We start from the raw sequence: 12,389 nt of genomic DNA, 5'->3' as shown, positions 1-12,389 counted from the left end.
TATACCAGTTACTGGGGAACATGGGTGGCGGGGTGCTGTTGTACTGATGTCCTGCTTGTGGGTTTCCCACAGGCAGCTGGTTGGCCACTGTGTGAACAGAATACTGGACTAGATGGGCTCTTGGTCTGATCCAGCAGGGCTCTTCTTACGCTCTAAAATCAACAATAACCTATGGAAATTATTCCTAAAGCCTCACATAGTTGAAATACATTTCATCCAGCATTGCAACTAACCCTAGCTGGCTTATAACATGTGCAGACAAGGATGTAAATCAGGGCAGTGGTCTCGGTACTTCAAGCAGGGGAGGGCAACTTCGGGGGGTCCAGGGGGTCTTTCTGCCCTCTGGACCCCCATGGGCTGCACTCCTGCCACTGCCAAAATTAAGTGGCCAATCACTGTGGAGCTTTAGAAAGGCCACATTTAGCTTGAAAAGTTGGCCGCGGAAGTTTGGTGGCAAGCCAGCAATCTCTTATGCTGCCATGCCCCTGAATCTGGTGGCTCAGTGGGGGCCATACAAGAGGATGGGGCCTGCATACGAGCTGTGTGTTGCCCACCCCTGAGGTAAAGGAATTCAGCTGGTGGGGCTGGGGAAGCCCTGTGTTCCTGGAGAACTGCTGCCAGTCGGACAAGAAGACAACGGTACCTGGCTAGATGGGCTAATGTTGTAACTGCCCTGTTTGAGCCCTTAACAGCTTATATCCTAAAGGTAAGCATTAAGTTTGGAGGGTATATGTTAAAATTTATCCTCTCCATGCTATATCTCCCCAATTCCACACAGGTATATAGCATTAAAGTGCTCAGATTTGGGTGGGATGGGGCAGCTAAGTTTAATCCTGAGCCCTTTCACACTATATATTACAGTGAGGGGCGGGGGATTTCCCTGTGAACCCCAAACAACACTACATGTTTCCTGTCCAAGGCTGGTTGGAATCTTAGACAGCATCCCTCCTCTTAGGAGATGTGGATTCAGGCAGTGGGGTGGTGAATCTCCTCTGGGTTTCAGTCAGAACTCCAAAAGAATTATTCAAGGTGTGGAGTTCTGACTGATTCTGACTGAAGCCCGGAGCGGATTTTCTGGCCCACTGACATTGGAGCCACCAGCCTCCACTTCATTCCAGGTTTCAGTCAGGACTCTAAAGAAACTATCCAAGGTGCAGGAGTTCTGACTGATTTTGAGTGAAACCCAGAGAGGTTTCACTGCCCCACTGACATTGGAGCCACCAGCCTCCACTGGATTCAGGGCAAGATTTTGTTGCTGATCCCACGTGTGGACCAAAATGCTGCCAATATTCATACTGCCATCCTGAACATTTTGCACCTACCTTGATGAGTAAATTTTCAATCTCCATATCAGTTCCATTTAGGAGACTCCTCAGATCGTCTGCCATTTTCTTCATATCTTCAATTGTTTGTGAAACTGTTATTAAGTCTTTTTCATCTTTGATGCCATCTATCTCCATCTGAATTACAGTCTGAGTCAGATTTTCCAAAGTTTTATTATATATTTCCACACGACGATGGATTTGTATGAGCTAGAAAAATGTAAGACACACTTCCAGTATAGACACTTAAGCAGGATAGTGAAAACACTTTTCCACATCCCGTAACCATATTGTTTCAATGATTTCTTTCCATAACCAACATTGCTCCCACATGTGCTAGCTTCCTATGTACAGGAGATGCACATACACACACGTGCATGCACACATATATAGAGGAGCATTGAATTATATGAGCCCCTGTCTGCAACCCGAAGTGGTACAGTTTAGGCACAAGTTTACCATTTCAGTGAAAACTAGGCTACTGCATCTGGTCACATAATTTAAAAGCAAAAAGGGAATGTTATTTGATTAAAGAAATAAGCAGGGGGAGCCCACAATTTTCTGATAATGTTACCATACGTTACCAGTTCAAAAGGAACATCACCGACTGTATTATGTGAAACGGCATACTGCGTATTACGGGGTGTGATGCTTTAGGGTCCATTTGCAAGAGTGTGCACTGCAGTTACACACTCCCCTCCCCAATGCAGAGAATTAGCTTCAGTAATAAAGGGAGAGACTGTTACCCCAAGAACAGCAACTCTAATATAGGTGTGTATGCACATACTAATAACATTTTAAGAAGGCATCCCCACATTCTCCACTAATAGCCAAAAAAAGAGTATTCCATTTTAGGAACCACAGGGAAGGATACTTTTCTGTCCCTACACTTCCCACCCACCCCAGCAGTGAAACTATATGTTATCCCAACATCTCCTTTAGTAACTACGTGAGTGTGTATCACACACACACACACACACACTTAAATAAACAATGAGCAATTTTGGTAACAGAAAACTACATATACAATTAAAACAAAACAAAAAAGTCCAACATTTTGAGAAAGAACCCAGGACTTGCCATTTAATCTCTTAGAGCACAATCCTATCGATTGTGCCCTCAATGATCGGAAGCCCCCGAACTCAGAGGCATCCAATCATCCAATGCAGGGCGGGAGAAGCGGAAGAAGCGATCTTCTCCTCCATGTCCTCCCACCCTGCATTTTTTGCTAAATGGGCTTTTTTGTCCATCTAGCTGGGGTGCTTTAGAGGGGGAGAGGCCTCAGGACAGCTCGTATCCTGGCTTCTCCGGTCTCCTCCCCTCCCTGCCCACCAGAACACCCCCTTTTCCCTCTCCAAAGTCGCTTTTCTGACCTCGGAGAGCAGCCAGCACAGTTCTTTCTGTGCCAGCTGTGAGGGGTCAAGGGAGGGTGGTCGGATCTCCAACTCCCCCTCCCAAAGTCAGAGTACTGTCTCTGACCTCAGAGGGGGGATCCTCAGTATCCTATGGCCACTCAGACAATATCTAGGGGCCATAGGATTGCTCCCTTAAATGATTGTGTAAGGCATTATACCCAGCATCATTGATGTGAAGCAGGGAAAAAAGCCAGTATGCTATAAACTATGAATCCCGAGAAGTAATTATTTGGAAGTCTTAACATGCCTTGAGTATTGTGGCCACTTACAAATAGCCCCCAAAGAGGCATTTATGTGTATAGATGCAAATTTAGAAAATAACTGCTACAATTTAAATAGAAATATAGTCCACATCTAGGGATGGCAGAGAATTCCGCCACAGACTCCAATGAGGTCAGATTCTAAAGAATCCCCCCTCCCCCCGAGTCCGTGGCAGAATGGAACACTTACCTCCGCCTCCCCGCAGAATCCTCTTTGTCCGGACTCTGGCTCCAGATTCCCAGCGATACGGCTGCCATGCCATATTGCTGGCTGAAGGGGACTGACTGTGGACGCAAATGGCGTCCAGGTCGCCATTTGCGGCCGTAAAGGCCTTAGTTTAGGGTAAATGCAGCCATTTACGGCTACATTTACCTTAATCTACAGCCTTTATGGCCGCAAATGGCATCCTGGGCGCCATTTGGGTCCGCAGTCAGTCAAGTCCCCTTCAGCCAGCAATATGGCATGGCAGCTGTATCGCTGGCGCTTCGGAGCTGGCTGGCGGCTCTGCGGAATCGCCGTGGAACGGAGCTGGCCGAAGAGGATTCTGGGGGGAGGAACGGATCGCCTACCCCCTGTGGGCAGGTTCCCCGCAGGATGGAATCCGCCCATCCGTATCCATGTCATCATAATGTGGAAGACTTGGGGTGCTTTCAGATGGAGGACTCCTAGTGCTACCAATCAAAGGGCATTGTGCACCTATTCTGTCTTTGTCTCCTTATCAGATTTTGTGCAATAAGACAAAAGATGGAAGAAGTGGTCGGAAAGCCCTGAACAGCTTGGAGCCTGGTTACCTGATGAATTGTTCCTCCCATATATACCTGCCTGGACCCTAAGATCATCTTCAAGGGCCCTCCTCCGAGTGCCTCCCACCAAGTGAGTTGAGGCAGGGAGCTATTAAAGAGAGGGCCATTTCAACTGAGGCACCCCGGTTGTAGAAAGTCTTCTCCAGAGACGCTCACCAGCCTGCGTTGTTGTGTTTTTGGTGCCCCTGTTCTTTCTTATGGTTCTTTATCTTTAAACAAGACTTGGACTGGGCAGCCCTTCAATTATAAGGCTGTCTTCTTTGAAATAGGAGATAGGGTCACCCTAGCTTGACAGAACTGTGATAATAAGTTGCCCACCACCACCCTATATAGTGTTGCTGAAATAGGCAGAACTAGGCAGTATTTAGAATATCAAGGCAATAAGAAAGACTTTAGCCTGGTTTCTATAAGCTTCTCTACAGTACCCTAAAATCTCACATTTAAAACAGGGCTTTCTGCTTCTGTTTTAAATGCAGGATCGTGACAGACTCCCTTTACATGCGCTTCCTCCCCCGGTTCCCTCATCTGACCCTTTGATATGTTTCATTATACAGCCACTACATGGCACTGTGGTCTAGCTCTTCTTATTGCAGGTTTTCTTCTTTTCATAAGGCAACTCAAGCAGAACTCAAATGCTGTAATTGGATAGCTCGCTATCTCCAATCTTTTAAAAAATGGAATAAAGGTCATTTAGCGTGGGAGACGCCCTGGAGGTTGATGATGTCATCTAAAGCAGGGGTCCCCAACCCCCAGGCCGCGGACCGGTACCGATCCGTGGCCTGTTAGGAACTGGGCTGCGGTAGGGGTGTGGGAACCCCCCCTTACCTTGGGTCTGCGGGGGGGGGGGTGATCCGTCCCTCCCCCCCCCCCGCTCTGGAATCCTCGCCGGCCCTGGCCAGCTCCGCTCCGCAGTGAGTCCGCGGAGCTGCCGGATGGCTCTGGTCCTGTTCTTTGCAGTAATAGCCAAATAACAGAGATGTAAATGGCGTTCGCTATGTGGACGCCATTTGTGTCCCAGCGGCCGGAAGTCCTCCCCCGGCCAGAGCCGGCCAGCAGCTCTGCAGCGAGTCCAGGGCCGGCGAGGATTGGCAGGGGAGGGACAGATCACCCCCCCCCACGGCCCCAAGGTAAGGGGGGTTCCCACACCCCTACTGCGGCCCGGTCCCATCCCCCCTCTGGTCCGTGGAAAAATTGTCTTCCACAGACTAATCCCTGGTCCCAAAAAGGTTGGGGACTGCTGATCTAAAGGATCTGCAAATTTCCATGAGTAGCCAATCTCAACAGCAGGATAAAGCTCCATGTAAAGAAGCCCTGTATGTCTAGGAGCGGGCCCCTTACCGTCTCTATTTCTTCATCAACAAGCGTGGACAGGTTATTGTAGATGTTTTCCAGGAAATCAATTATATGCCCTGGGAAAGTAGTGTCAGGAAGCTCTATACTGCAGATACACTCGTTACTCTCCCCTCCTTGCCTTGGTACTGGCACATCATGGAAGATGATCCGATCTGCTGCAACCTGGGAGGATGGATACAGAAATGCAAATGAAAATCAGAACTGGGACATTTCAGTTGAGCGTCCTTTCTCACATGCTCAGAACTGACATATAAACTTTAAGGTCAGGATGGTTTCCTGAGAATGGTGGCCAGCCACCCTGACCTCCTTTAAGACAGGTCCCCCCCCCCCATTTAGCACAGGATTAAGTCCTCTACTTCAACTGATCCAAGTTGCTTCTGATAAGGTACCTATTTTAGATCTGGATGCTGTGAATGATAAGAGACCACTGTGTGTGAGAGCAGTCTTCTCTAGCAGCTACTCACTTTTACTTCTGGAATATGTAATTCATGAGGACCTATGTTTACCAGACTTAAAACTCCTATATTGGTCATTCCAGAGAAATCTGAGGACTCTCATTCTGTGAGGGGAGTTAGAGATCTCTAACAGGTGGGTTGTCTGTCTTCTTATTAAAAAATACCATATTAACTTCTATACTGATTTATCCTCTCCCTCTCCCCTTAAAAAAAAAAAAGCCAGTTTTTGAAGCTCAAAATCTGCTGGGGCTGCAGGGCGGGGGGGGGGGGGGAGGAAATGACTAAGTGATCTCATCACTTCCCAACCATCAGTGCTGTGCAGAGCAGATTTGGCTGCAAACAGGAAGTACAGGTTTTCCTGAACTCACCTGAGGAAGAAGATTGCATGTCATTGTCAAGTAGTGCATCTAGTGCTGGTCTTTGGGGCCAAAGTCCAGGGCCCAGTAGCCCTCAAATGACCACCCAGAGAGTGGCAGATGATGAGGGCAATAGAAGCAAACTCTATTTTTTACCTGGAGTCATGATGGTGATACGATTTAAGTGAGTTTGAAATTCAAAACTGCACATGTTCAGAATACAACAACAATAATATCAGGGTTGGCAAACAGTTGTGTTGTTGCTGTTGTTCAGGAATGTAGAAGCAGCATGGAACAGCGGTGGGCAGGGGGAGAGAAGAGAAATGTGCGCTTCACAACGGAAGTAATACACATGCCCACCCAAGCCCCCGACCCATAAGATCATTAAGTCCACAGTCTAATGTGACCTAGCGGCGCCACTGTGTGCATCTGATCGAAGAAAACAGAAGGAGGCAAGCATCCAAATTCTTTGTGATGGCCTCTGTGATGGTCTGATCAAAGTGTGCTTCCACAGCAGGCTCACTGCTACAGTTATATACACCTGGACAAAGAGGCCGGTTTGAGGGGAGGTATAGTTTGTTTGTTTGTTTATTTCTATATTGCCCAAAGCCGAAGCTGTCTGGGCGGTTCACAAAAATTAAAGCCAAAAAGTGCGGGATAAAACAATATAAAATATAAAAGCATTAAAACCACAATATAACGATACAACTAGAATAAAACCTGAATAAAATCTAGCAGCAATGCAGAGATTTAAAATACAGATTTAAAATGCCAAAGCTATAAGACTAAGAAACCAAAAGGCTAAAATGCCTGGGAGAATGAAAAGGCCTTCACCTGGCGTCAGAAGGGGTAGTAGTTAGGAAGAAACAAAATGAAATGCTGCTAGAGGTCCAAGGCACAAAAAAGCAAAGGCGGGCAGGCAACAAAAACAAAGGAAGGAGGATCCAGGTTGGATATTTAGCAGGGCAAAGTGAAAGGCATGATTGGAGCAAAGGCGAACACAGAGCAAGGTTCATAAAAGTAAAACACTGCATTACTCTTTGTACTGACTATGGCCCTGATCCAGCTATGAGTGTGGAAAGCAGGGCATACCTCAGCCACACGTGCCTATTCACCAGTCAAAAATCTCAAAATGGTCAGTTCTGACAGCACCAATCACCTTTGGGGTGGTAGAAGACAGAGGAGGCTGGAATCAGTGCCCTCTGTTCTCAGGTGAATGACTGGCAGTGTCAAAGCCGGCAGCACTGTCCTTCTTGATGGGATCTGGAATCCCACCCAGCTTCTATGAGGGGGACTACATGTGCAACCCCAGTAGCTGGATGTGGCTGGAAATCACACATGTAACACCAGATGGTGCAAGCAGTTCCCAATCCAAGTGGAAGCCTGTCTCTTCACACACGTTGCCCTAGCTAGATCAGGAAATGAATTCCCTGTGCACATCCACATTTACACGAAAGACCAGTGGTGAGACCCCTACTTGCTTCCCAGTTAGCATAGCCATATTCTTTTGAATAGAAAAAAAAATGCTATGCCTTTCATGCCTACATAGGAGACAGAAACAGACAGGTGAAACTTTTCCTAGATTGGAGTAGTGCAAAGTACAAAAGGGGAAAGCTTCCCTGATTGCTTTCTGTCTATAAAGCAGCTGTTATGGCATGACGGCTCTGAGTGCTTCCAGACAGGCAGCTCTGAGTGCTACCAATAAATGCAGCTATTCCATCTTTCTCTCCTTAATGGGGCTGTGGGTGAGGGTTACTAATGGAACTTGAGTCAACATCATCTGGACATGCCATCACATTCCGTGAAGGAGGCAGCTTCATCTGGAAACACCATCTGTCTATTAAAAAGGTGGTGACCCCATAGTTCAGGTGCAGTCCTATGCATGTTTAGACAGGGAAAAAAAGTCCTACAATTCCCAACCTTCCCCAGCCAGCTGGTTGGGGAATGCTGGGAGTTGTAGGTCTTTTTCCTGTCTAAACATGCATAAGATTGTGGCCTAATCACTAAAAGGCATTTCTTGAGCTGGAGAGTGGGATGTCTAGGGATGCAGGTCCTTCTTGTGTGAAGGTGACTCTTTAGGTACTGAACTGATCAGCTACTGAACTAATGTCCAACAAATCTCTTCTGAGGAGCAAAAGTTCCTTTTGACTTTCTAGCTTTTGGTCCTCCTACATCTACGCCCTGGAGCTCTTTAATTCTCTGTATACTTGTGCTAACTAAACCAAGTTCCCTCATCACTTTACTCCCCTGCCCTCCCCACTTGACTCTCTTTACTGCAAAGTTCCTGAGCACATCCCCTTAAATCACTCCTGTTTTTTAAATTTGCATTTTCCTATTTAGAAACATGAACACTGGACATTGTATGCTGGAATATTTCCCTGTTGTCGCCCAGAGCAGGGCGGGTGACAAGTGGCCTGTAGCGGTGGCAAAAATGGCAGGGAAATAAGGCATGCGGGGATGCCCTGCAGACTTGCCATGACTTACTTAGTCCTACAAGTCTTTCTGTGACCATGCACTCTTTATACCACGGCATGGGGAGATGTTTCTCAAGCAGGAATTCTTGCATCTTGTTTGCTGTGTCAAGGTCAAAAGGGGAATCATTCAACTTTCCATACATCTTCGGTTCCAGTCAAGGCTCATTTCACTTCTGCCAGCAGGTCAACATTCCCTCTCTGAGCAAAATACTCACCAAAGAAGTCACAGTGAGGTACAGGTGCAGCCAAGACATGGTAATTGTTTCTGGGAGTTTGGTAGGGAGATTCTGAACCCTCTTTATAACAGGGAAGGGACTGGGGGAAGGAGCAGAATGACCCAGAGTGGAATTTCCCAAGGGATAGGATTGGACTGGATGTTACGAACTTTCCAAAATTAGTTTTGTCTGCACGCTTATATGCCCACCTGAGGAGGCATTTATGTTGGATCAGATAACATACAATGGCGTGTGAGTGGGCTATAAGAAGTCTTCTTGTGCTTTGTGCCTCCTCTGCCTCTGGTTAAGACCATATTTTGAATTGATTACCCAAGGGGAGGTGGAGAACAAACAGGATTATTTTTAAGTATCAAGTTTTGCATTCAAGTTTGCCCTGATCCTGTCCTTGCTTTCCGGCTTTGAAGTGCATACTATGGACCAGAGAAGAAAAATATATGTACATCACATCAGAAATATCCCCCAAATACTCCATAAAGTGATGCTTGGGGGGATATTGCTTGGCTCCATGTATTCTCCAGCATAGAATTCCACTGGGGCTGGTTTGGGACACCATGCTGTTTCATATATACATTAAACTGCTGAGTGGGGTTGGGAGGGCATTACCATCAGTATACTGATGACAAGCTGCTCTGTTTCTCCTTTTCATCTTCATCAGGTGAGAATGTGGATATGAGGCTGTGACAGCAGATTGGATGAGGGCTAATAAAGTGAAGCTCAGTTCAGACAAGACTGAGATGCTGTTAGTGGGTGCCTCTTCTGGCCAGTTGGAGGGTGTACACCCTGTTCTGGTTGGGGTTGCACTCCCCCTGAAGGAGCAGGTTCATACCTTGAGGGTTCTTCTCGAGTCCATATAGTCACTTGAGGCTCAAGTGACTATGGAGTTCCTTCAACTAGCTTCAGCTGGTGCCCCAGCTATGCTCCTATCTGGACAGGGATAATCTGACTTTAGTTGTCTATGCTCTGGTAACCTCCAGGTTAGATTACTGGAATACACTCTGTGTGAGGCTGTCCTTGAAGTTGATTTGGAAGCTGCAGCTTGGGCAAAATACGGCAGTCAGAATTTTAGAAGAGACCAGAAGATCTGAGCATATAACACCGATTCTGGCCTGTTTGCATTGGCTGCCTGTATGTTTCCAAGCCCAATTCAATGTGCTCATTTTGAGCTATAAAGCAATATCTGATGGAGTGCCTCCCCTAGTGTGAACCTATCCATACACTATGATCAACATCTGAGGCCCTCCTCCAAGTCCTCCTCTGAGGGATGTTCAGAGGATGGCAAAAAGGGAGAGGGCCTTCTCAGTGGCAGCTCCTCAGTTGTGGAACGCTTTCTTCACTGAGGTCCGCCTGATGCCAGCATTACTATCTTTGAGGGGCTAGGTTAAGATTTTCCTCCACTCCCAGGAATTTGATGGTATATGATTGGGCTTTTAATATCAGTTGTTTTATCGGGTCCTGGTTGTTGTTGTTCAGTTGTTAAGTCGTGTCCGACTCTTCGTGACCCCATGGACCATAGCACGCCAGGCCTTCTTGTCCTCCGCTCTCTCCCGGAGTGTGCTCAAGTTCATATTCATTGCATCGGTGATGCTATCTACCCATCTCATCCTCTGCCGTCCCCTTCTCCTTTTGCCTTCAATCTTTCCCAGCATCAGAGTCTTTTCCAGGGAGTTTTCTCTTCGCATTAGGTGGCCAAAATATTGGAGCTTCAGCTTCAATATCTGTCCTTCCAATGAGCACTCAGGGTTGATTTCCTTTAGGATTGACTGATTTGACCTCCTTGCAGTCCAGGGGACTCGTAAGAGTCTTCTCCAGCACCACAGTTCGAACACATCAATTCTTTGGCGCTCAGCCTTCCTTATAGTCCAGCTCTCACAGCCATACGTTGCTACTGGGAAAAACATAGCTTCGATTAGACGGACTTTTGTCGGCAAGGTGATGTCTCTGCTTCTTACTATGCTGTATAGGTTTGCCATAGCTTTCCTCCCAAGGAGCAAGCGTCTTTTAATTTCATGGCTACAGTCACCGTCTGCGGTGATCTTGGAGCCCAAGAAAGTAAAATCTGTCACTGTTTCCATTTCTACCCCTTCTATATGCCAGGAAGTGATGGGGCCAGATGCCATGATCTTCGTTTTTGTAATGTTGAGTTTCAAACCAGCTTTTGCACTCTCCACTTTCACGCTCAACAAGAGGCTCTTGAGATCCTCTTCGCTTTCTGCCATTAGGGTGGTATCGTCTGCGTATCTGAGGTCGTTGATAATTCTCCCAGCAATCTTAATTCCAACCTGTGATTCATCCAACCTGGCGTTTCTCATGATGTACTCTGCATATAAGTTAAATAAGCAGGGCGACAATATACAGCCTTGTCGTACTCCTTTCCCAATTTGGAACCAATCGGTTGTTCCATGTCTGGTTCTCACTGTTGCTTCTTGACCCTTGTACAAGTTTCTTAGGAGACAGGTAAGGTGGTCTGGTACTCCCATCTCTTTAAGAATTTGCCACAGTTTGTTGTGACCCATACAATCAAAGGCTTTACATAGTCAATGAAGCAGAAATAGACTTTTTCTGGAATTCTCTTGCTTTCTCCATGATCCAGCGAATGTTGACGATTTGATCTCTAGTTCCTCTGCCTCTTCGAAACCCAGCTTGTACTTCCAGTAGTTATCGGTTCACATACTGTGAAGCCTAGCTTGTAGGATTTTGAGCATCACCTTGCTGGCATGTGAAATGAGCACAATTGTACAGTAGTTTGAACACTCTTTGGCGTTGCCCTTCTTTGGAATTGGAATGTAAACTGACCTTTTCCAGTCTTGTGGCACTGTTGAGTGTTCCAGATTGGTATTTTATTGTTAATTGTTTTTAGCTGTTTTAAATTATTTTTAAATGTGTTGACGTTAAAGATTTTATATTATGTTTTTATGATGTATTTTGGGTTTAATTTTTGTGATCCTCCCACAGAACGTTGGCTGCAGTATAGAAATGAAATAAATGAAATGAAATGTGGTCCACATACTCATGTCTAGAACCACTATTTGGTACAATGGGCACTATCCAACTGTGTCATTCAGCTTGCACAAATGATGTTGCACCAGCAGAAACTAGATTCCAAACTATGCACAAGAGGAGAATCCAAGTAAAGTTACATTTGCACAATCACAGTTGCGCAAGCGGTGTCATGCAAGTGCATTGCACAACTGCTTGTGCAATGGAAAGATGTAGTAGAGCTAGCGCCCTTTGAGATTGTGAAATAATGCCGACACTGCCTTATTACACAATATATAGTTCAGTTTTAAGTATCCAATATTATATCTGCTGGAATACTGTCATTGGTGAAGAAATATAAACACGTAATCCCCATCCAACCTTTGGCAGCCTCATCCTGGGTACTTTGCCCTGCCATCACCCCTTCCTGCAACAATTAGCCTTAAAAAAAACCTTACATCAGTGCCAATGGAAGCTTCATTTTCAAAACTTTACTGTCATGGGGTGGGGAGAATGGGTGTGGAGAGGGAAAGGGAGAGAGAGAGAGAGAGAGAGAGAGATTGGCCCGATTCACACATAATGAGAAGCCATCATAGCAGAATTTTCTCACAGGGCTTCTCATCATGGTGATGGCTGCCATTTTTAATATTCAGTGGCGGTGATAGGGGTGTGCTGTAGCTTCTCATTATGTGTGAACCCAGCAAGGGTGGGTTGTTGGATGGTTGACAAGCCACCTGC

General features: G+C 46.3%; 1 protein-coding gene across 2 annotated transcripts in view; it reads right to left on the bottom strand.

Annotated features, from left to right (window-relative positions):
* Window positions 1-12,389, bottom strand: part of LOC146358229 (olfactomedin-4-like) — a 41,907-nt gene that overhangs the window by 6,192 nt on the left and 23,326 nt on the right. For both annotated transcript variants that reach the window (XM_084805977.1, XM_084805986.1), the window contains exons 2-3: window positions 5,140-5,316; window positions 1,323-1,532 (exon numbers count right to left, since the gene is read on the bottom strand). In XM_084805977.1, the coding sequence (XP_084662103.1) occupies window positions 1,323-1,532; window positions 5,140-5,316 (387 nt within the window). The remainder of the gene's footprint in view (window positions 1-1,322; window positions 1,533-5,139; window positions 5,317-12,389) is intronic.

This window comes from Heloderma suspectum, chromosome 1 (assembly GCF_057233095.1).
Source record: "Heloderma suspectum isolate Gila_16-S chromosome 1, 16-S_ref, whole genome shotgun sequence".
NCBI lineage: Eukaryota > Metazoa > Chordata > Lepidosauria > Squamata > Helodermatidae > Heloderma > Heloderma suspectum.
The sequence above is the reverse complement of the archived record's forward strand: the minus strand, read 5'-3'. Positions and strand labels throughout refer to the sequence as shown.